General features: G+C 43.9%; 1 protein-coding gene across 6 annotated transcripts in view; it reads right to left on the reverse strand.

The window, feature by feature from the left end:
* LOC126271869 (neuronal acetylcholine receptor subunit alpha-7) overlaps positions 1–25885 on the reverse strand; it is a 1066999-nt gene that overhangs the window by 24904 nt on the left and 1016210 nt on the right. For 2 of the 6 annotated variants that reach the window (XM_049974212.1, XM_049974210.1), the window contains exons 8-9: positions 16202–16288; positions 6676–6785 (exon numbers count right to left, since the gene is read on the reverse strand). In XM_049974212.1, coding sequence (XP_049830169.1) covers positions 6676–6785; positions 16202–16288 — 197 coding nt within the window. Of the gene's footprint in view, positions 1–6675; positions 6786–15746; positions 15834–16201; positions 16289–17237; positions 17325–25885 lie in introns of all 6 variants that reach the window. The other 4 variants (XM_049974214.1, XM_049974209.1, XM_049974213.1 and 1 more) reach the window with 3 other exon arrangements.

The following is a 25885-nucleotide window of genomic DNA, read 5'->3' on the forward strand; positions in this document are numbered from 1 at the left end:
GTGCCAGACCACAAGAAAATGGCTCTGAGCACTATAGGACTTAACTTCTAAGGCCATCAGTCCCGTAGAACTTAGAACTACTTAAATCTAACTAACCTAAGTACATCACACACATCCACGCCCGAGGCAGGATTCGAACCTGCGACCGTAACGGTCGCGCGGTTCCAGCGCCTAGAACCGCTCGGCCACTCAGGCCGGCAGACCACAAGAGTAATGTACAATTACTCGTCGGGTGTGCTCTCGTCATCACACGCAGGATGGTATTTCTCATACAGACATCGCAAAAATAAACTGAAATGGCATCTACTACGTCGAATGAATTCAGTTTTCCCGCATTTACAGGGAATGTTCAGAGTTACCAAGGGAAAACATACCCCGTTGACATTTTGAAAAAATTCTCTTTTTTACGATAGGATAGATTAAAAATTAAGCTTCAGCGGGAGCCAGCCCCTCGGCTCATAAACATTTCTTTTACACAGGTCGAACGCTAACTACCTGATCGCCATTAACTGTAACCAGCGGCCGCTATTCACAGATACGTAAGGAACATAAAGGGTAAAACTTCTCTTGCGGTCGGCTGGAGTGGTCGAGCGGTTCTAGGCGCTACAATCTGGAACCGCGCAACTGCTACGGTCGCAGGTTCGAATCCTGCCTCGGGCATGGATGTTTGTGATGTCCTTAGGTTAGTTAGATTTACGTAGTTCTAAGTTCTTGGGGACTGATGACCTCAGAAGATAAGTCCCATAGTGCTCAGAGCCGTTTCTCTTGCGATTTTTTCGGAATTGCCATTTGCATATAGTGTTTTCATGGCCTACTAAAGGTGTACAAATGTTGAAGGAAATCTTTGATCGATAACGTTGTGGTCTCCCCTTGTGAGTCAAAAATATAGGGTGTTATTTGAAAAAGACGTACTGCTGTTTACATCTTAGTCACGAACAAAGCTAAAACAAAGGCAATCATGCTGTTTAATGTCCCGCCCGGTAGTAACACAATATTTGTTTGCTAAATTTTTATTTTGGAGTGGTCAAAATAAGTGCGAAAACCTGTATAATGCAACAAACACAACTTCTAAGTACTGTTATTGTCAGTCAGTTAAAATGGAACGAAAAGAAAGTTATAGCAAAAACGAATCTCATCAGCTTCAGGACTGAAACGAGGGAGACATATGGTCGACTTCTCCACGTAGGAGACCACGTATAAAACACTTGTGCGACCCATTCTTGAATACTTGCTCGAGTCTTTCGGATCCAAACCTGGTCGGATTAGAGGAAGTCGTCGCATCAGTTCAGAAAGCGCGTTGCTTGATTTGATGTCGGTAGATTCGATCAACATGCGATTGTTATGGAGATGCTTCGTTTCTAAGTCAAATCGAAATCTCTGGAGGGAAGATGGTGTTCTTTTGACGAAGCATTACTGCGAAATTTAGAGGACAAATACTTGTAACTGATCGGAGAACTGTTTGACTGAAGCCAATGTAGATTTCGCGTAAACACCGCGGAGGCATACAGACGGTCTTTCTCCGTTGTTCCATTTGCCAGTGAAAAATGGTTCAAATGGCTCTGAGCACTATGGGACTTAACATCTATGGTCATCAGTCCCCTAGAACGTAGAACTACGTAAACCTAACTAACCTAAGGACATCACACAACACCCAGTCATCATTTGCCAGTGAACAGGGAAGGAAATGACTATCAGTGGTACATAATACCTTCCGCCATACACCATAAGGGTGGCATGCAGAGCACAGATGTATATGGAGATATGGGCTTAGAGTAATCAGTGTATATTAGAAAGCGCCTAGTAGTTACATTCGTACCTGTGTAGGCACAAGTTCTTTCCCAGGGCACCAGTTTCGGGGGAACAAGAGCACATATAAGGCTACAGTATTCAGACTACAGAAATGGTTATTAACGGTAACTTAATATCTGATTCGAAAAAAGTTATCATTGTGAAAATCTCTTGAAAGATTAGGGGATCCACCTATCGATGCATCAAGCACATTAAGGGAAATATTAATAATCACGTCAATAACTACTCTACTCATGAATGTGGAACAAAAGTCAGACTTAACGTACATGTGCTGCGAAAAATTAAACGAAAGACTTAAAACAATATTTTGTAGCAGCGAATAAAGCTGCGCAATAATCGAAAAAGGTTACGAAGAGAAAGAGAAAACGGAAATCAATATGTTTGAAAAGGTAGTTAATGCATGTCTTTTAAACAATACGCAATACTAACACAAAAAAGTTGGGACTGTTAGAAATTATAATCTGTCATTCCACTATATTCACTCCTGGAAATGGAAAAAAGAACACATTGACACCGGTGTGTCAGACCCACCATACTTGCTCCGGACACTGCGAGAGGGCTGTACAAGCAATGATCACACGCACGGCACAGCGGACACACCAGGAACCGTGGTGTTGGCCGTCGAATGGCTCTAGCTGCACAGCATTTGTGCACCGCCGCCGTCAGTGGCAGCCAGTTTGCCGTGGCATACGGAGCTCCATCGCAGTCTTAAACACTGGTAGCATGCCGCGACAGCGTGGACGTGAACCGTATGTGCAGTTGACGGACTTTGAGCGAGGGCGTATAGTGAGCATGCGGGAGGCCGGGTGGACGTACCGCCGAATTGCTCAACACGTGGGGCGTGAAGTCTCCACAGTACATCGATGTTGTCGCCAATGGTCGGCGGAAGGTGCACAGCCCGTCGACCTGGGACCGGACCGCAGCGACGCACGGATGCACGCCAAGACCGTAAGATCCTACGCTGTGCCGTAGGGGACCGCACCGCCACTTCCCAGCAAATTAGGGACACTGTTGCTCCTGGGGTATCGGCGAGGACCATTCGCAACCGTGTCCATGAAGCTGGGCTACGGTCCCGCACACCGTTAGGCCGTCTTCCGCTCACGCCCCAACATCGTGCAGCCCGCCTCCAGTGGTGTCGCGACAGGCGTGAATGGAGGGACGAATGGAGACGTGTCGTCTTCAGCGATGAGAGTCGCTTCTGCCTTGGTGCCAATGATGGTCGTATGCGTGTTTGGTGCCGTGCAGGTGAGCGCCACAATCAGGACTGCATACGACCGAGGCACACAGGGCCAACACCCGGCATCATGGTGTGGGGAGCGATCTCCTACACTGGCCGTACACCTATGGTGATCGTCGAGGGGGCACTGAATAGTGCACGGTACATCCAAACCGTCATCGAACCCATCGTTCTACCATTCCTAGACCGGCCAGGGAACTTGCTGTTCCAACAGGACAATGCACGTCCGCATGTATCCCGTGCCACCCAACGTGCTCTAGGTGTAAGTCAACTACCCTGGCCAGCAAGATCTCCGGATCTGTCCCCCATTGAGCATGTTTGGGACTGGATGAAGCGTCGTCTCACGCGGTCTGCACGTCCAGCACGAACGCTGGTCCATCTGAGGCGCCAGGTGGAAATGGCATGGCAAGCCGTTTCACAGGACTACATCTAGCATCTCTACGATCGTCTCCATGGGAGAATAGCAGCCTGCATTGCTGCGAAAGGTGGATATACACTGTACTAGTGCCGACATTGTGCATGCTTTGTTGCCTGTGTCTATGTGCCTGTGGTTCTGTCAGTGTGATCATGTGATGTATCTGACCCCAGGAATGTGTCAATAAAGTTTCCCCTTCCTGGGACAATGAATTCACGGTGTTCTTATTTCAATTTCCAGGAGTGTATATTTTTTGAATATAATGCAGGTTACTGGAATTTAGTTGCCCAATGGCTGGGATGGAAAATGCTCCATTTATCTTCCTGAGATGACCATTTGCTTGATTATGAAAATATGCTAAGACAGTTTTTCGTATGACAATTCGAACTGCAGAAATAGATTTAATGGAGTGGCAGGGATATCATCGTGGTCCTGATGTGAGCTGAAAGTGTGTGTAGTGAGTGCTATGGGTGCAGTGACTCGTGATTGATTAAATAGTGTAATATTAATTTTGGTATTACTACATCTGCGAGTAATTATACGCCTGCAGGCCCATGTTTCTTAACTTTTAATTACATTTTGTTACTGTATTAAACAGACACGTCTAATATCGTTGTGAATGATCTTTGGATGCATCACAAATAACTAACAGATTTGTGGAGTGTATTTATCTGTACCTTCAGAAAAGACTTCTTACAATCTTGACTAGAAAACACTTTTTGTAATTCTGAAGTTATCAGGCACATAATACGAAGTGCCAGAGGTTATCTATAACTTTTACAGAAAGCTGTCCGCTGTTACAAGAGTGAAAGATCATAAAAGGGAGGCAGTAGTTGAGAAGAGAGTGAGACACGATTCGGATTACCTTCCATTCGAAAAGTGGGTGCACTCAGAGAGTGCAGCAATCAGTCGTCCTTTTTTCGATTTTAATTTCAGAAATCCGGTTTTCGTCTAGTAGCTGACCATTCTCAATGCACTATTTTCTATTCTCAATGCATGTAAGTCCCTGTTGTTCTGGCGTCAGTGTCAGTTCTTTGAATACTAATGCATGATACATATATTTGTAGCTGATCGGAGAACTGTTCCACTGAAGCCAACGTTGATTTCGCGTAAACACCGCGAAGAAAAGATACAGTACTATTAAAAGAACTGTGACTGACGCCCGAACAACAGGGACTTACACGTATTGAGAACACAAAATAGTGCATTGAGAATGGTTAGCCACTGCACGAAAAGCATTATTCAACATGGTAGCGTTCCTGTCAGGGTTCCTTCGAGCCATAATCCGCAAGTAGCGGTCATCCACTGCAGTAGTAGCCCTTGGTCGGCCTCAGCGAGGCATCTCATCGACAGTTCTCTGTTCGCACAATATCGCTTTGGTTCACTCCGAGACGCCTGGACACTTCCCTTGTCGAGAGCTCTTCCTGGCACAAAGTAAAAATGCGGACGCGATCGAACCGCAGTGTTGACCGTCTAGGCATGGTTAAACTACAGACAACACGAGCTGTGTACCTCCTTCCTGGTGGAATGACTGGAATTGTTCGACTGTCGGACCCCCTCCGTCTAATAGGCGCTGGTCGTGCATGGTTGTTTACATCTTTGAGCGGGTTTAGTGACATGTATGAACATCATCCACAGTCAACGTCTGTTTTCAGGAGTTCTGGGAACCGGGGTGACGCAAAACTTTGTTTGAAGGATCTACACCGTATCGCCGTTGAAGAGTGGGACAATCTGGACCAACAGTTGCCTTGATGAACTTCTGGATAGTATGCCACGACGAATACAGATGCAATAGGACGTGCTACTGGGTATTACAGGTACCGGTGTGTACAGCAATCTGGACCACCATCTCCGAAGGTCTCGCTGTATGGTGGTACGACATGCAATGTGTTGTTTTCATGACGCATAAAAAGGGTGGAAATGATGTTTATGTTGATCATACAATGTAAGCTTTCACGGCCGGTATTGTCTTCACTTAAAACTTCCGGGCTGATTGGCCGTGGTCGAAATATAAAACTCTCTCCTGACGTTTCGTCTCCGTCTGCGGGAGACATCCTCGGAGGTAAAGCGGCGAGTTCGCACCCACGTTATTCATGTGATCATGCGCCCTCAGATTATCACCGTTTCTGCTTTCTATCGAACAACCATCAAGAAAATTCCTTTCTGAACGAAAACGCTCTCCGAACAAGGCTCAACGAGTTCTTTGCCTGGAAACAAGGTGAGATTCATACAGTCGCGGAATCGAAAAGTTACCGCAATGTTTGCAGACGGTTGTAAATAGTGAAGGAAAATATACTACTGATGAGTAAAATCTCTGTCGTGTGTGTATGTTGTGTATTAAACTTGCGGAAAACCGTTACGAACTTACGCACCAACCCGATATTATCGGCCAGTTACTGGTGAAGACTTGTTCAATAGTTTTTACCAGAACATCACCAGTGACAGAAGGGGCTTCATAGAACATTTATTTTCCGTCCGAACCACGACGTGCAACCAGTTGAGTCGGTCCTGAGTGTGGCTACTGACATGATAGAGAATAAATACAAAATTGCGACCTAGAAGGTAAATAAATTTACTGTAAATTTCGTGTAGTCACTGACAGATATTACGTTTGTGTTTAAGAAGGAGTTTTCAAAAATGGTTCAAATGGCTCTGAGCACTATGGGACTTAACAGCTGTGGTCATCAGTCCCCTAGAACTTAGAACTACTTAAACCTAACTAACCTAAGGACATCACACACATCCATGCCCGAGGCAGGATTCGAATCTGCGACCGTAGCAGTCGCATGGTTCCGGACTGCCCGCCTAGAAGGAGTTTTGATGGAATTCAATGGAGTACACATTTTAAAGTCACACAACTACCATCCAAGCTTGCTTTCTTCCTTTTTTTTCATAGTAGACTCAAATACGCAGTGCGAGCGAAATCGAGTCGAAAATTTGAAATAAATCATATATCTCTTTGATCGAGTACTGCCGTGAAATGCTTTTAACATTCTAGGAACACTATTCAGTAGTGTATTGGTATATTATGACGGTTATTAAACCAAATGATGACGTAATAAAGATCTCGTGCAGACATTCCTTTTTTTTACGACATGCGCTAAAACTGATATACAACCAGACGTTTAAACTACGTTCATTATTAAGCTACTGACACATGAAGAACAGAAGTAGTTTTATTATATTTAGTTTGATAATGAAGGAAGTGACATACCCACTGCGGCATCTCGTGAATATCTGCTGTTCGATGATGATAGTTGAGCACGACGACGGTTAGCACGACCGATGAAGCCACCATGAACATGATACAGTTGAAGTATGTTCCTGAAAAGTCATCGGCAATAGTACATGTTCAGTTGTTCCAAGGGCGGGTGTCACTACAATGAGAAGTGTAAAAACGGCAGCTTGCTTGCAAACAAGGCCCTTGTGCATACAAAACTACGGTACTTCATGAGCCAAGAAACAACTACTGTGAACGCAACCAAATACATATCAGACAAAATATAAAGAAAAAAATAATGCACAACAAGAGATATAGACGTATACAAAATTTGATACTCGTAAAGTAGATAGGATTGTGGCTGCGAAGTTCAAATAACGTTCGGTGAAGAATACAAAAATTCTATAAGAAACTGGTGTGATACAAAAACTTTAAAAAAATACTGCATAAACACTCTTTCATTTTAAAAAACTTTCAGGCACAATAGTAAATAAATTTCTAAGACTACATACTTGTCGTAGCCTCCTCAGAAAATTTATTTGTGATGTTGAGGATATTCTCACATCACATGATTTCACATGTAAAGTATTTTAAAGAAGATAAAAATTAGAATGGGATGTATCTTTCCGTCGTTTAATAATCTCAAAGTACAAATTTAAATATATGGAAACTTTTAATAATCAATGAACATTTTTAGCAAATGAAGCTAAGAGAATTCAATCGCGAGTTCGCAGTATAAATTTAATAAATTTCATTAAAATTGTTTTAAGCAACTTCTTTAAATTTATAGCAGTTAGTTACTAATGAATCATGCTTGCACGAAATCAGAAAGTCAAATTAACTAATATATATTAAATATGTAATCCTATAGTTATAAGCAGAACCATCAGGCATTAATCTGAAAATGAGAATTCATTTCCAGAAAACAATGCTACAGCTGCAGCTCATACGAAAAGCCGAACTCAAACGTGATTCTAAGAATATATGCATATAAGTGATGCAGTACTCATTCCATTTATAAAAGATGTAAAAAAAAATAATTTTGCAAGGAGAAGTACTGTGTTTTTAATTGTGTTTTGTCTCTGTGACTATTTAAACTGAAAGTAAGGTGTAACTGTCCTTCGAGCTCTGTCTGGAATTAATAATTCTCTTTAAGCGTTTCTCTTTAAAATTTTTACCTTGAAGATTGTCCAAGCCATTCCGGGGATGGGTTTTATTGAGGTGTCGTTTAAATGCCTGGAGTTACGTGGCTTTCCTCTCCTTGCATGAACTTCGCGCTGAATGCACGACAAAATACATTTTAGGCTTTGTCCCTCGCACCTGTGTGATGCGCTTTTAAATATATGTTTATACAAATAAGTATTTATAGAAGTACTTAGTAAATCACAGTTTGTGTTAAAGGTTTTTTTTTCTTATTAGGAGAGAAGTTGAGAAAAGGCTTTAGGGCTGAAAGTTAGTGAGGAGGAAACGAGTGGAAGAAACAAAATACAAAAAACAAGAACCATACCAGAAATAACACAGAATATACGGCAGAAGTTTATAATTTAATTTAATACTTTTTAGTATAGAAAACGGGACAGAGTCAGTTGATACTTGGAGGTGGAGGTGGTTCCGGCGGACTGCAGTCCACACCCTCGCATCTTTGTGACTGTCGGAAAGAACTCCGCTCAGCTGTACTGATATCCCTACGGATGCGCTCGAGCAAAGTAGGAGTAAACACAAAGAAAAGCACAAGACAGGTTTAGGTTTCACATTTTAAGACTAACGATCTTTTAATAAAAATGTACACTATCAAAAGGTTAGTCATACCCTCGGAGTGTGATTGGAGACGCTGTTCATCCCGTGCGCCAGGAGACGACGTCTGTCTGTCAACAGAGAGTGTGCACACAGAAGGCATCAATCAGGTCACAGGTCGGTCCAACGAGGCCGTGCCGTCTCTCATTTCGCTCTCGAATCCCCTGCTTCGAATTTCTGTGCGTTTGTTACTGATAAAAGCATACTGGACATGTAGAACGCACACAGGGAGAGAAAAGGAGACGAATCTGTGAGATGTGCAATCAATGGTTTTTGTTTTTACAGGAAAGGCATGCTTCCAATGTGTTTAATGGAAAAAAAGAAAAGAAAATGTACATTCGGGTCTTTGCTTGATTGCAAGTCTCACGGTGATCCGCCGCGTCAAGGCACCCGTCTGAACTGGTCTCCAAGTACGCATCACATGTGAGGAGTATGGGGGAAGATTGCGATCTGTCAGAAAAAAAAGTAGAGTAACAAGATGTGGCTAAGTTTTAGAGTGGGTTTCTAACTGTCTAATGACTGCTGGATTCGAGATTCCTTTTTTTTTTTCTCGCGTCTCGGTTTAGTCGTTTCGTGTTAGAGTGGTCATCTTTATCAGTTGGTGATTATAGGGCAGTAATTTTACAGGAAAGCTGCAACAGAACGAGGTAAGCAGCGGGTAGCACAGGGGGCGCTCGGCGCAGACTGCATGCAGGCGGGCAGGGTTGGGGGTGTGGGGCCAGGGGTACAGGCACGCTCGTCGCCAATCCCGTTGCGCATCGCGACCAAGTCACTGCGCTGCACGTGTGCTGTCGTTCGAGTCCATTCTCCTTTTTTCTTTTTACTCTCTCATTCTAGTTACATGATTTTAATTAGGGGAGCTACCATTGAATTTACATTTTTTTTATTTTTAGGAAAATGAGTATTTTGTCAATTTACCCGGAAACAGTTCAGGCAATTTACTAGTGCTGCTCAGGAGAGCATGTCAAAAAACCGTGAGATCCGTGCACCATGCCATCCTCAGTCGTGTAAATACGGTTTGTGTTGTATGTGTCGGTAGTACTAAAAGAGAGCTAAGTGACCAGACGACCTCCTGCCAGCACATCGTCTCAGTAGTTCCGTACACTATTATGCTGTTACACCCTCTCCCTCTGCCCCTCCCCTCCTACACGCCACTTTCTTTCTCCGGACATTCATGTCGAATGACCTCACACGCCACATAAATCTTGTTGTTGAGGCTGTAGGGACGCTGCGTCATCGGATAGCGTCGCTAAAATTCTGCTATATTTCAACGAAGCTATTGCTCGTGATGTCGACTGACCTCGAACAATACAATAGGCTGGTAGTTCTCGTGGCGAAACGTGAAAGTGCCGCATTCCGCGCGATAGTGTTGGGCAATCCGAGAACAAGCTAGTTATCTGTTCCAACGTGTTCTCCACCACTGACGTCGAGCTTTCGAATATCACATCCGAAAACAAGACCTCATTTTTCGGAGCGGCTACTGTCACCAGCACTTAAGACTAAGACACTAGTTGATTGCTTTCGTAAAAGTTCTCGGTTCTCAGATTTATCGGGTGATCAAAAAGTCAGTATTAATTTGAAAACTTTATAAACCACGGAATGATGTAGATAGAGAGGTAAAAATGGACACGCATGCTTGGAATGACATGGGGTTTTATTAGAACAAAAAAAAAAAACAATGTTCACAAAATGTCCGACAGGTGGCGCTGGACAGCAAAACGTCAGTGACTGCGCATGACAATCGCCATGCTTGGCCTCCCAGGTCCCCAGATCTCAGTCCGTGCGATTATTGGCTTTAGGGTTACCAGAAGTCGCAAGTGTATCGTGATCGATCGACATCTCTAGGAATGCTGAAAGACAACATCCGACGCCAATGCCTTACCATAACTCCGGGCATGCTTTACAGTGCTGTTCGCAACATTATTCTTCGACTACAGCTATTGTTGAGGAATGATGGTGGACACATTGAGAATTTCCTGTAAAGAACATCATCTTTGCTTTGTCTTACTTTGTTATGCTAATTATTGCTATTCTGATCAGATGAAGCGCCATCTGTCGGACATTTTTTGAACTTTTGTATTTTTTTGGTTCTAATAAAACCCCATGTCATTTCAAGCATGTGTGTCAATTTGTACTCTCTATCTACATTATTCCGTGATTTATTCAGTTTTCAAATTTATACTGACTTTTTGATCACCCGGTATTTCCGCTTACCCAGCTGCCTCTTACCGCGGAAATTCGGCCAACACCTCCTACTTATTTCATTGTTATACAAAAAAGGAAAGCTGCATTGGAAAATGTATACAAACAATATCATTCGATCACGTTTTCTTTATGGTTGCATTCATAAGACAGCACTGAGTTTCGCTAAGAATTGTTCCATTGCGTTTCAAAAGTGATTATGAAAAATAAAAGAGTAAAATATTTTGAATAACGGAAATATAGTCAAATGATTATCAGGGACCATTCTGAGACTATAATAAGCGGAAGGTAACGTGAAATCTCACATTAATGACGCGAACACAGAGATACACAGGCAAGATCTGTACTGGCGGTTGTTGACTGCAGCGTACAATGACCCTATCACCTAGGTTGTATTTGTGCAAGTTAACTGCCCTCGGATGTGTATGCGATTCCTGTAGGTTCTCGCGCAAAAAAACTCTGGATTCTGCCCATCACTACTGTGCAGTGTCTTGCGGAATACCGATATACACTGGTGTGCAAAACTTAAAGACGTAAGGAACTTTCCCATGACGTGTCAGTGCCAAGAAACGTAGGTCGGTGAAGCTTGGACCTTAGGGCAGAGAAAGAACTGCCACAGAACTGTGTAAAAATCTGATAGTAGAAAAATGAGACGACCAGAAATTACTCTTTTGTTCAAAGACAATAATTGTCCCGAATTCACCGCAGTTCATGTCCACCCCGATAGCTGAGTGGTCAGCGTGACGGACTGCCGTCCTACGCGACGGGGTTCGATTCAGGGATTTTCTCCGCTCAGGGACTGGGTGTTGTGTTGTCTTCATCATCATTTCATCCCCATCTGGCGCGCAGGTCGCCCAGTGTGGCGTCGAATGTAATAAAACCTGCACCAAGGAGGCCGGACCTGCCCAGTAAGGGGCCTCCCAGCTAATGACGCCAAACGCTCATTTCTATTTCCATTACCGCAGTTCATGATGGTCCCTTGAACATTAAAAAAAGGTGCGACATGGTTCTTAATGGGTTGTGTGGTCACCGCGGACGGCAGTGGACGCTCTGCAATGTGCTCCCATGTTGTCCATAAGATCGTTAGTGGCTCCTTGTGGTAATGCTGTTGGCGACTGCTGGACTGTCGTTGATTCATGCTGGAATTCGTTTCCTCAACGCATACCACAAGTGTCTGATGAGACTTAAGTCGGGGAAACGGGCACACTTTTCCATTTCTCGAGCATCATCTCATTCCAAGAGCTCATTCACTTGCGCAGTTAGATATCGGTCTGCATTGTCATTCATAAAAGCGAAATAAGGGTCGAATGCTCCCCGAAAAGACGCTCATGGGGAAGGAGTACAGTGGCACATTGACACTTGTAAGTGGGCTGTTTAGGTTTTTATGTTGGTAACGCCATGTAGCGCTCTATATGAAAATCACTGACTGTGCTGTGTGAAGTCTGTGGCTGCTTTGCATTGTTGTTTGCTATTGTAGTGCTGGGCAGTTGGCTGTTAACAGCGCGTAGCGTTGCGCAGTTGGAGGTGAGCCGCCAACAGTGGTGGATGTGGGGAGTGAGATGGCGGAGTTTTGAGAACGGATGATCTGGACATGTGTCCATCAGAGACAGTAAATTTGTAAGACTGGATGTCATATTATGACTTTTGAACACTATTACGGTAAATATATTCTTTGTTCTCTATCAAAATCTTTCATTTGCTGACTATGCCTGTCCGTAGTTAGTGCCTTCAGTAGTTAGAATTTTTTATTTAGCTGGCAGTATTGCCGCTCGCTGTATTGCAGTAGTTCGAGTAACGAAGATTTTTGTGAGGTAAGTGTTTCATGAAAGGTATAGGTTATTGTTAGTAAGGGCCATTCTTTTGTAGGGATTATTAAAAATCAGATTGCGTTGCGCCAAAAATATTGTGTGTCAGTTTACTGATGATCAGAATAAGTAAAGAGAGTAATGTCTGAGTACGTTCAGTTTTGCTCAGCTGTTTGAAAAGCAAATAACGTAAGCGGGTTTTCAGCACAGTAATTGATAAATTTTTTTAAGGGGACGTTTCACAATGACCAGTGACTGTGCCGTGTTCAAAGATTTGGAGGTCAGCACGCGCATACAACATTTTGCCGCCAACATCATAACACCTGCACCACGAAAAGGAACATGTTCGACAACGTTCCCGGGTGCGTTACATGTTCCCATCTCTCGCCACGTGAAGGTACTTCGTCGAACATGATCGTTTTGGTGGCCACGTGCTACGGTGTTGGGAGGAATAATGTCGCATGGGCGTATGGACCCCAAATCTTTGAACGACGCACTCACGGGGCAACATTATTGTCACTGTACTCCTCACCTAAATAATATTTTCAGGGTCGCATTCGGCCCTGACTTAATTTTTATGGGTGACAATGCATCGAACAGCGCAGGTGTGGGATGCATTTGGGAGACGGACTGCAGAAAGTCCACACGCACCAGCGACTATCCACCTATTATCAACTGCGCTGTGCAAGCAACGGAATGCGCTACCACAAGAACTCCTTACGAACCTTGTGGACAGCGTGGGTGCAGATCGCAGAACACGCACTTCCGTCCGTGGTCATCACACACCGTGTTAAGAACCAAGTCCCATGTTTTGTAATGTCCAGGGGAGCACCACAAATCGCCGGGACTTCAGTGTAATTATTGTTTTTGAAGAAAAGTATCATTTCTCTTCGTCTCATTGCGTTGGTTCATTCAGTTACCATCTGTAATATACGGCGGCAGATCTTTCTACATATGGTCCAAGTTTCATCGACCACTGACATATTATGCGGAAGTTCCTTTCCTCCTAAAGTTCTGCACGCCAGTGCAGATATGGATGTGCATGCGCGAAGCGACGGCCTTTTTTCCAGCACAGTCGTAACAGGGTGCTGCACAGAAAGACAGTGAAAATAGATCGCCAGGGCACTGACGTGAAGGCACCAAACAGTGGTGTCTCCGTTGTGCTGCCGTGTAATGATGTAAGGACGGCCAGTGACAGGTCCCCAGCCTTGATCTGATGTGTGAGGCTGGTAATCAAATTATTACCCGCGTGAATTTGAAAAGCCTCATCGTTAAATCTTTCTTAGAAAAATTAAACAGCAGAAAAGAGTTTAGTGTGCCTATAAGTGACTTTTTTTCTCATTTAATTTTTAAATATCAATCATGTACCCTATATTCAGACGCAGTTCGGTAACCGCTGATTTTTCCAGTTAACAAAGAACAGCACCAGTGTTCATCTTGACAACGTTCAATGATAAATTGCCAATGTGGTCAAGAGAATCTGTCTTTCCGATCCGTCTTCTTCTGGCTACTTATTCCAAAAGTTCAAATTGAAATTTGCGTAAAATCTGTTGCTCAGTTACTCTGGCGTAAAATTTTAGGCAAGCAGCTCAACACTTTTTGGAAATGTTTCGGATCGAGATGGCTGAAAATCTATGCTCCATCGAAATATCGTAGAATTTTAGCTCCACCACTAGATGCGGTGCCCGAGTGCCTCTGCACCATATATTACACAGAAAAAATGCTAAATAGTTTAATATTATTTTTAATTAGAATGAGATACAATCACTCATAATATGTAAGCTCGTCATACAGAAACTAGTACTTTCGTAGTAATACCGTCTAAAAGTTGCACGAGTCTTTATAACAAAGGGATTTCATTGTAGCAACTGTTCTGGGTACAGAAGATGTTACAGTGTCCAGCGATTCCTGATTCAACAATTCTAACAGATCTACGGGTCCCCAATTTTGACACGTTTATTACAGCCGCTATTAGAAATTTTCAATGCGGTTCAAATCTGCCGACTTTGCGGGCCAGAACAGTTACGTCATTGCTCCTGGATATTCTAAATATTAAGTATACTTTTAGTCCAGTGGACGTGAGAGTTATCCTACCTGCAGACATAACGGATTATATTAACTATCCTCGTTAAGACGACGGGAAACAGGCAGAACTGCTTGTGGAGCAGTTCGATCCAGTTCAGTGTACCTGTCATTTCATCATATAACTCTTTCCACGTGTTTCGTGTGACAACATAAAATACTTTCCGTCCTTTAGTGAGTATATGGGCAACTTTGTGGCCCGAAGTGAGTCAGCTGTAGACGCCCACGCGATGCCGTTTCCTTCCGAACTGTAGGTCGCAAGTGGCTCGTGAATTACCAGCGACGATTCTACCCCGCATTAGCAAAGACATTATTACACCCCGTCCTCAGCACGTCACAATCCGTTACTGTCTGTTTATATACCAAGAAATCTACTGCTGATCGTAAAGCCAAAGGATAGTTCGAGACGAAATACCTTCGGATCCTCGGAAATACGCAACGTTATTCATACATCCTGTGCACCAAAAGGCCGTCATGTAGTTCAAAATTCCCAGTCGCCTTCGCTCCAGACACCATTGGTGCCACCCAAAATCATTAGCGTCTACTCGCCAGATGAGTAATTTTACTCCGGTGATTTGTGCTTCTCCCTCTGTAATTGCCAGTTAGCCATGGACAGTCTTTTATTTCGCGAGAGTAACACTCATGATTATTTAGATTTTCTGCCGTTTTCTTGTATGTTTATCTACAACAAGAGTACGCTCGTAGCCGCAATTTCTGGTGTTAGAAAACTAATGTTGGGTGTAATAAATTGGTCTAAGCCTACAGTTAGCACCAAAGAGGTGATGTGCCAGCTTCCCTGGAATAAGTGTAAGGTTTTATTTTGTGCGCCACTCTGTTTCCATCCATTACCAAATGGAAACGTATATGTGGAACGATATATGTTGTGAGGTACTTCATCGCCGTTTGCTGTGAACTAGGACACGTTACGGTATACCTCAGTCTGGTCACTACTGCTCGCGGTCAGTGTGAGAAACGTTAAGTGCCGTCAGCGACAAAACTGAAAGCAGCTAATGAACACAAGTTTTTTTAATGATGCATAGTCCAGGATTTTTTAAAAATGTTTATTTAGAGAAAAGCGATCAGTATGTAGTGTGTGTTGTTGTCTTGCCCAAGGCGTTATCTGGCCATGCAGCGTTCAGTTCGCTTTTCAGTGTTGAGAATTGCATGGAACGCGATTCTGACCTATCAGGGGTACAGCGTCGGAAGTCTGAGGTAGCACGTTTGCCACCAGTAGGGAGAAAACTGTTAGCGACAGCAGGATTGTGACACCTGTAACAGACAGAACGACACTCAGGCAGGGGCACAAACTGGCTCGCTACTCAGCAACAACAAACAACATCCAACAAACTAAACAACAGTCTCCGGGCGGGCGGGGCAGGTAGGATGGCTCAGCTGGTAAACGTTGGCGGTGGTGGCGGGGTTAAGGCCCATGGGGTGTACTCCACATACCGGCCAGGACAAAGAACCAAAAAGAGAAAGAAAATAAAAGGTTTACATACAGTCAAACAAACAACAACATCAACAACGGGAACTAGTAAAGAAAAGATTGTCTGAATGCTATCTTTGCCCCCTCCAACGATCCAAGTATCAGAAAGCAAACCACTGTCAGCCACTGAGACAGCAATCGGCATCACTACCTAACAGAGGGATGGCATCGGAGACTTGGGGGAGGGTCTCTGCCACGAGGTTCAGGAACACTGTCAACGAGAGCAAGATGGTCACCCCTGAAACAGAACAAGGGTTAATTGACACAGCTACCCGGGGCGCTGTGGCGCGCACTCCACACTCACTACATTTCGAGCAAAGTGCCTCGAATGGACCTCAGTTTAAGCGGCTCCCGTTCCGTCCGATGCGACGGAACGGCTTGTCTGTGAGCTCCGCGGAAGGTCGACGTGGCATGCAGTGCCAGTCTTAAACGTTCGTCGCCGCTTAAAATGAGTTCCAAGCATTCTGCATTTGGTAACAGACAAAAGAAATTACGATGATTTTTCATTAAAATGAAAATGGTGTGAAGAATCAAGCTACATGAAAATTAAAGTAAAAGTGTGAATGCTTTTTTTTTCAATTCGGGGCTTTATTACTGTAGTACATGTCATCATTACGTATTACATTTTAATAATTTCTGTTTTTCTTCTTCTTTGCAATCAGCTCTGATATCGAGAAATTGGTTACCAACGTACGTTGGAAAAGTAGTCAGTTCTCGTATCAGTCGGTAGTTACATTTTCTTATATTAACAGGAGATATCACTTTTTTTTCTATGCAGTTTCTTGCTCTTGCTTCTTTCTGTCCGAGATCTTCGCTTGCTGGAAGTTTCTGACAAATACTCTTATTAGTGAGAGGCTAGCTGGAAGAAAAACGGAGGACAGGTACGACTGTTGCGAAGGCTTGGGTCTGTGGGGGGCTTCATAGCAACAGAACGATACACATACAGTTGGTTCTCCCATCTAACATGCGACACAGTGCTATCACTAAAACTAAAATAAAAAATAGACACATCCACGGTGCATACAAGAGGCGGGCGGCGGGGTTGGCGCTTTGCTAGCGGGAGACGGGGTCGGGGCGCGCAACAGAGACACACACGTAGACAGGACGGCCGTGCCGTCGCTCTGGCCTCCAAGTATCACCTCAGCCTCTGCCCGCGGCACGGAAAAAGGCGCAAAGCCGGCTCATACCTATCAGCGGCACGGCGTCTGACGTAGAGGGCATCTTTTCCGCCACTAGGTTGAGAAATACTGTTAACGAAAGGAGAATGGTGACCCCTGAAATCAAGATTTCAATTTTTTTATCGTCTGCGCCCAACGTGCAAAAGGAAGCTTATTTTGTACTTTGATGCGTGGCTCAAGGAAATTACAGACAGCGAAGGAACATTGTGAGACGTGTATGTACACTTTATACATATTTCAGGCAGTGCTTACAGTTTGTTGAAAAAAATGTAAATGACATGCTTTGCATAATACAGAGTAATGTTCACAGACGATCACCAACAGGACGCTCGACGATTCTGCAAACTGTGTTCTTTTGTCGCTTAAATATACAGGCTGTAACTAAATTCCCTTTACAGACAGGTTTAGTGAGAACCAGACGGTTAATTTTGGCGTAGGAAGTCATTTCCCGCTAGACGCAAAATACCAAATCACACGTTCAAATCTCATTTTCGGCGCCACTGACTAGGGTATCACGTACGTCATTCACCGATCATCTGATGTGCCATGCCCACTACAGGTTTGTTTACATGCTATACAGTTGAGCCCGTGATCTGCTCGGAGAGGTTTGTACATTTGTTTACAATGTACAGTAGTAATCATTGACCACAGTACAGACGCAAGGACGAAGCGAGGTGGCGCAGTGATTAGCACACTGGACTCGCATTCGGGAGGGCGACGGTCAATCCCGCGTCCGGCCATCCTGATTTAGGTTTTCCGTGATTTCCCTAAATCGCTCCAGGCCAATGCCGGGATGGTTCCTTTGAAAGGGCACGGCCGGCTTCCTTCCCCGTCTTTCCCTAATCCGATGAGACCGATGACCTCACAGTTTGGTCTCTTCTCCCAATAAAACCCAACCCAACAGATGCAAGGCATACGTACATTTCATTCTTAGTGTGTTACTTTTGACGATGGTGAACAACCCGTTTGCAGAAGACGCCCGCATAGTGTTGTTGTACAGCGAAGCTCGGTGCAATTGGAGAGCTGCTCGATAGCTGTAAGCGGAGCGTTTTCCACACTGCCAGACACCTTACGCTCCCTCTTTACTATGGTTCACCAGCAGTCCTTGGAGACAGCTGTATTCACTACCAGCAGAGCCGACTGTGTCGCTCCACAGCGGCGCCACACACCCGAGTTTGAAGAGTCTGTACTCCGTGCAGTGGAACAGGATGAGTCGATGGGTACCAGAAACGTAGCAGATAGACCGAGTGTGGGTCACTGAACTATCTGGTGTGTTGAGCATGAGCCGCAGCTAAACCCGTAACATTTCCAGAAGGTACCGGCAATACTGCCATACTTACCTTATTTCACTACATCTATAGGGTGCAGCGAACTTTCAATTCCTTGATGGCGTACTGCACGGGCTGTTTGAAGATGTGCCACTGGTCCGAGATAATCTGGACCAACTATTTTGGCAACAGTGGATTGACCTACACGTTCTCCCCCTTGAACCCGCTAGAACTACGACGTCTTGGGTCACATGATTTTTCGATTTACGACATCCCTTTGGCATTCGAGGAGGACCTACTGCCGCGAGTTGTGGCTGTGGCGGATGCTGGAGCACCAGGGATTGGTGATCACGTGCACCGGAACATTGTACGGTGGTACCGTATCTGTGCTGACGTCCGTGTTCGTGGATGCAGCAGGAGTCAGAGAGCGACATATGTTGTATTTTATGTGTAGCGGGAAAAAAGTACATGTCCAGACGTGAGTTCCTATGCTAAGCTTAACCGTCCTGGTCCCCACTAAAAGTACTCCTAGTGTGCAAAGAGAATTTAGTTACACCCTGTATACTGCTGTCATTATCGATCCGGGACAGAACATGTTTCAAATATGTTCTAACAACTTTTTAGAAAGTCTGACATTTAATGCAGCGGAAATAGCGACCTTTTACATTGCGGTATCATCACATGCGGGTCATACTACTACCTCTGGATTGAGCAGTACACCTTAAATAAATCACCGACTCAGTACAAATAATAATTCCAATTTGGTATATTTTCATACACATATTTTGTTGTGGAACACTTCCTTGATTCTTGTGTATAAATTCTGTATGGACAAGAAAGTTCTAGAACAGTATTTGAGAAGAATTCAAGCAGAATGGCACAGTAAACTTTGTTCAATAACATATCAGTTAAATAATTTATTTGTTGATATTATTCTTCGTATATTATAAAAATTCGTTTCGTTTCAACTAGCCACATCGCAGTTCAAGTATTTCATATTTCCTTTCTGCAAGATAAACACACATTCCACAGAAGTGACAAACTACTGATTCAACAGCAGTTCGCGCATATCGCTGCCCCACATGTCTGAGGAGAGCTTGAAGCACAAAAACAGATTATTCACAGCGTAGAGTACATGTACAATTAGGACACAAAGCCATGCGAGTGTTACGCTGACCTGCCTGTCGGGTTGGAGTATACACCAACAAGAGTTTAAAATATTGTGTTGTGGTGCTCATTACGGAAACTGGTTTGATCCACCTCTCCACACTAGTTACCCAGTACACGCCTTTTCATTTTTGAATAACTACTGCAACCTACATCTACTTGAAGATGCGAACTGTAGTCTATCCTCTATCTCCCTCTATAATTTTTATCCCCCATGCTTCCTCTATTATCATTCACCGAGGCCTTAGAATGTACCGCATCAATTCATCCCATATACCAGTCAAGTTGTTCCTTAAAACCCTTTCCTCTCCAATTCGATGCAGTACCTTTTTGTTAGCTACTCGATCTACAAGTCTGATATTCTGCTTTGTTCTGTAATATCACCTACCAATAGCTTCTATTGTCCTCTTCTCGGCAGTCTCCATCGTTCAAGTTTCGCCACCATGTAAGTCTACACTCTACACAAATGTTTTCAGAAACGGGTACATTTATAACACGGAATGGATATTTCCATTAGTGTATGGAGTTTCAGTTACAATAGCGGAAAACGGGAAATGAACACCCTGAAGCCGTACACCAAGTGTTATTGTAATCACAAAGTTCCTTGCGTAATAGATTGATTTGAACAATAATTTCAGTATCCTGCATAATCACTTCTAGCGACAATGCAATCTTGTCGCAGTGCTCGTAGACAGTCGTAGAAACACCGGACTTCATCTTCGAGAGTAGCGTTCTATGCCCCTTGCTCTTACGTCGCACATCATCACCGGCATAAATGCGTAATGAACGACAGCTACGCTCATGTTGCTGGCCTTGGGTATTTTTCGAACATCTTGAATACCACATCTGGCAACGCAAGAAGTGTGTACTCAGGCGTTGTGTTATCCGAAGAGCACTTTTTCACAGCAAAGTACGAGGGTGATTCTCTAAGTAAGGATGCAAAAGCTCTCACAAGTGTAGAAATACCCTCTGCGAATTAAATCTCACGTTTCGATCGAGGAGACAACGAAAAGTTTCAAGTGCCAGTTGTAGATGCAGGTAGCTGTGCTGCTGCAGTTTGAATTCAGTTGCAAGATGGAGGTGTTGAGAAATACATGGGCGGCGATTGAAGTGCGGAGTGTAACATGGCTTTTGCGTTTAAAGAAACCGTTCCTCACTGCAATTCATCGCCAGCTAGTGGAAATGTAATGTGACGAAAACAAGTATGGTTTTGGTAGCAGAAATTCGACGAATGCAAAACGAGCAAAAGTCAGGGCGGCCAAGCATTTCCACCTCTAATGAAGTTCGCTTTGTCGAAGGGTCGATTCCAGCCGATCGTCTCACTCATATGAAGCAGATTGCACACGAATTCAAAGTTTATAGTGGCAACACATTGGACTGCGGGCAGAATGGGATTGTCTCCCTCGGATACTCAACGTAGTATCAGGCGGGGGGGGGGGGGGGGGGGTATTCCATTCCTGCAACCGCGACAGGGGACGAAGTGTGTGTACGTCATGTTTCACCCGAGAGTAGAAAGCATCAGCGTCAAGATACGCCCTTCATCTAATACCACCCTCTCCCACAACAAGCTCCAAACAGCGGTATTCACGAAAAAAGCTGTGCATACTGTCTTTCAGAATACGCAGAGTGTGCAGCTTGTTGATTTCCTCACCCGTGGAGAGACAGTGAATGCTGCCGGTTATGGGGTAACGTTTGTAGAAGGCCAGTCTGAGGAAACAATCAGGACTGTTTTCGAAGGATATCATACTGTTGTGCGGCAACGCCATGCCGCATACGGTTTGGTCACGTGTGATTTGTTCCGATCTTTATAACGGACCATATTGGAATGGTTCCCATACAGCCCGCATCTCACACTAAGCGATTTTCATCTCTACGGGCCGTTAAAGAAGCGTCTGGGTCGTCTCCATTCCAGAACCCACGCCAGCGTTAACGTGCCTGTTGTTAAGTGGTTAATAGACTTTAACCCTGATTTCCTTTATGCCAGTTTCGGCAGACTGGTTTCCGGACGGCACTAATGACAGCCATGCATACTATGTGAAAAAGTAATATGTACTAGCACCTTAATAACTATCTCTTTGGTTACTTGAGGTAAACTCGCAGAAGACTTATTGCATTACTTTCGCAACCACTCTCGTATTAACAGAACTAGAATTGACTGGATAATGACGTGGATGTATTTTCTACAATTTAACATTCACTCAACAATCACCAGAGAGGACTTCAATTCAATTTCTCCGGCCCCGTGCGCTCGCTACAATATCGCTACCCTCCTCTTCGACATAGCACACAACAGCTCTTGTGTCAGAGTTTAACTACTTTATTGCACGAATGGAACACACTCCCTGAAACAATGACTTAATAAAAATAATGACCACGGCCGTGGCAAGCGTACTAAGTTCGGCTTAAACAAGATCGCGAGACGATAATACGAAGCCAAAAGTCGTAAATGGAAGAAACACGATGGAAAGATGAGGTCATGTAGCCGACACAATGCTCAAATAAGGATGCGCCGGAGAACAACGGCGTCGGCCCTTGAACTGGGACGAGAAAAACTAACAAGATCTTACCTGGGCAGGGGGTGTCGAATTCAGCAAAATTTTCCAAATACCAGTAGGCCAGAAACACAGGCGTCTTGCCAGAAGACAGCCGTGAGCAGAGCTGGTTGCAACATCATTGAGATCTCGACAATCATTCGCAGCAGGTTAGGAATTTTTGAGGGGGTGACCAAATTATTTATTCGATGATGTATAGCGATGCTGGAGGCAAGAATTTCGAGACTTTGTTGTAAAAAATGTCACATGAGAAAAGACAGGTTTTAAAATTCAGCCTTTGTTTTCTTTTTTATATTTGCCTTAAATTTCTAAAAAATAAAATTTTAAAATTTGTGTTAATTGCTAAGGGACTGAACTACTGAGGTCATCGGTCCCTATACTTACACACTGCTTAAACTAACTTATACTAAGAACAACATACACACACACCATGCCCGAGGGAGGAATCGAACCTCCGGCGGGAATAATTGCCTTAGTTCGCAGTTACTTATCGACTGTACTTTTTAGAATTAAAGTTCATTTGTGCTCTGTGAAAATTAGCGAGAATTAAAATGTATGTTCTTTTGATTTCATTTTTAATACGAGGGCTATTTTCTTTGTTCAAAGCCCGATCGGTTCGAAATTAAGCCCACAGTGAACGTACCACGAAGCTTTGTGGAAATGGGTTGCGCAGTGTCTCCAGTATGCCCATCGATCGCGTCATGTCGCACTTTTCAGTTCTGGGCGCGCAGTGAGCGCGTAAAGAAGTCTAGAACAATAGTGTCTCCCGCAAAGTGAGAGATCTTATTATGGGGTTGTTTTTCTCGTCCCAGTTCTTCATGCAGTCCACATAAAGCAACTGGCATGAGTGGCAGCAAACTACGGCAATGGTGCAGGAACTTCGAAGGAGGACGAACAGAAGTTCTTGGTGTAGACATTTGGAGAACGGAGCGCATGCAAACCGCTGATTTTGTTCAGAGAGTGGATCAGGTGGTTCGAGAAAATCGTTGACGAGGGGCAATTTAAAACAAGCGAAGAGGAATGCTGTTGTCAGGCATTGTCCTTCTTCAGGAAAATGCTTGGCCGCACACCGCGTGTTACTGTAACGTTTTCAATAGGCAGTGTTTTGACCCACTATACAGCTCTGACTTGGCTCCCTCTGATTTTCGTCTCTTCGCTCACATGAAACACTGACTATAAAGACAGCATTTTTGCACGGACAAAGAGCTGCAGACCAGCGTAGAGAATTAGCGTTAAGCACAGGTGGCTGCCTTCTATGACGAGGGTATTGGAAAGTTGGTACCACTCTACGACAAATGTCTTAGTCGGAGTGGCGAATACGTAGACAAGTACTGGAAGGTGTACCTAAATGCTGCAAATAAAATATTTTTGATTTTCATTGCGTTTTCCATTCAGCGACTGATCGGGCATGGAAAAAACAAAAAGAGTGTTTGTTGCATTGGACCTTAGATGACCAAATGTCGACTGTTTTACTGCAGTGGTAAGTACCAAATCTCTCTGGCTGTGGCAGAACTCGTCCCGTTTAGTTTTGTGGCTCCATGTGACGTTTGCGTAGTACTTTTTTTTTCACCAGGTATCCTTTATTATCGATTAGGCGCTCGCTTGAGCATTTCTTATCTCTTACGCCAGCTCAGCTTCAGCTATCTTGAAATAAATTAAAACAGTGAGAGACATGTGTTACTTGATTTCTCTTGATAATTGGGAACCTGAAAGGACGAAAAGAGTGGCGCTCGTACGTTTAAGTAACAGATTTACTAAGACAAAAGGCGAGCCTCAAAATGCGTTGGCGTGAACTACATTAATTATTCTCATGTTTAATCATGTTACATCTTCGTGGAAGAACGGACAGAAATGCTGTGAATATCGAAAAAAATCAACCAAAATTCGCCAGTCTCACAAAGGGACCATCTGACCTGTTAATTAAGAATTCTGATGAATCTTAGCTGTGTTGTTGAGTGACATGACGTGAGTACCTGGCTAGCAGCTTTTCATGAGACAGCCTCTAGTTCAACAGTGAAGTTTTACGGGTAACTCGTATATTCGTAGCGTTAGCCATTTTCGACCGAGTGGGTGTGGTGCACGGTTTAAGGTTCACGGATACCACGCGTGTGGTTCTTGCTCGAATCCTCCCTGTGTCTTTTTTTTCCAATTTCATGAAATGGAAAATTGTCCAAAGATAGTTATTTTCGCCGTAGTAATTTCATTAATAAATCAGTCATTAAAATACACTTTGTTCAAATGTGTATTCTGTTTGTGGTTCGTAATTAAAATTCCAAATATTTCGAGAGTTCCAGAAAGTTGTCAACGATGGACCAAGTATTAGTAGCTGCCGAAGGATTCCAGGTGCGGGCAACAGTCCTCAACCTTAATTTTGACCTCAGTTATGTGATTGTTACAGATCAAACTGATGTACAAACAATGTACAGTAGAGTAGATACCTTGCGAAACAAGGAGCCTAAACCGATTTGAACAAGATTAATCACTTAGTCACTGAACTGCATCGGAAAAGATATTCCCTTACGTTTTATTATGTCTGCAAGAACCACCAGGTAATTGTCACCCGGACAAAATCAGAGAAGTTCACGGTGTTGGGCTTCAGAAACCCATTTATACCACCACTGCACGAAGATAAATGCACCTCCGAGACTTCAATAGTTGATGAGTGGCTCGTGAACATTTGCCCTCACGTCACTTTTGGTCATTCACCATCTTCTAGGCAGAGTCATTCATGAACGTATCACCATTTGTAGTGTTCACGAGTCGTTGATTTCTGAAGGAAAATAAATTGTTCGTACTCTTCGTGGAACGAATTATAACTGATATCGTTTTCGGAATGGTATAACTATTTTACCTTCGCAAAACTGGTAGTCGGTAATGGGAAATCCCGTATTTGCGGAACAGCTTGACGGACAACATCCAGTTTAGGCAGCAAGGTGCGTCTCAAGTTATAGTGATATTATGCACTCCGTCTTAAGGCCACAAGTGGCTCATCGAGAACATCCGACCGCCGTGTCATCCTCAGGTGAGGATGCGGATAGGAGGGGCGTGTGGTCAGCACACCACTCTCCCGGTTTAGTGATATTATGGGGTCGGACATTTTCTGAATTATGCTATGAGAATGCTATTGTTTACAAGGAAAGGATTCAGGGCTGGTTTTTAAGTCACAAACCGTGCGCCAAACTGCCAGAGACGCCACAACTCTAAGATTTCCGTACAGGACGTATCGTAATTATTAGTGGCCGCTAGGGACGCCAAGCTCAGAGAGGACGCTAGGGGCGTCCAAGTGCAAGATTTGTGTACAGTGCGCATCACAATTAGTAACGAAAACTGCCACAGGTGAAAGTGGGGGAGGGCACCAAATGATAAGTCCCTTGCGTGGAAAAATGCTCTCGAACAGGCCCTGAAAGGATCACTGCATCTTGATTCGAATTCGGTACACTGGTCTCCATCAGAGCTGCGACTAGACGCCATTGAACGACTGTACGATGATATAGGATAGCGGCTGCGTACCGGATCAGTTCACCCAAAAAACCTGGTGACAACTGAGAATGCACCAGGAAAATGAAAAGAGAACCGCCTTCATTGTATTATATCTCGAAGGAAGGGTTTCCTCGAAGATCATAAGCGGTAATAATAGGTCGTCAGTGCTATTGGTTACATGATGATATTT

The sequence above is a fragment of the Schistocerca gregaria genome, chromosome 5, assembly GCF_023897955.1.
Source record: "Schistocerca gregaria isolate iqSchGreg1 chromosome 5, iqSchGreg1.2, whole genome shotgun sequence".
NCBI lineage: Eukaryota > Metazoa > Arthropoda > Insecta > Orthoptera > Acrididae > Schistocerca > Schistocerca gregaria.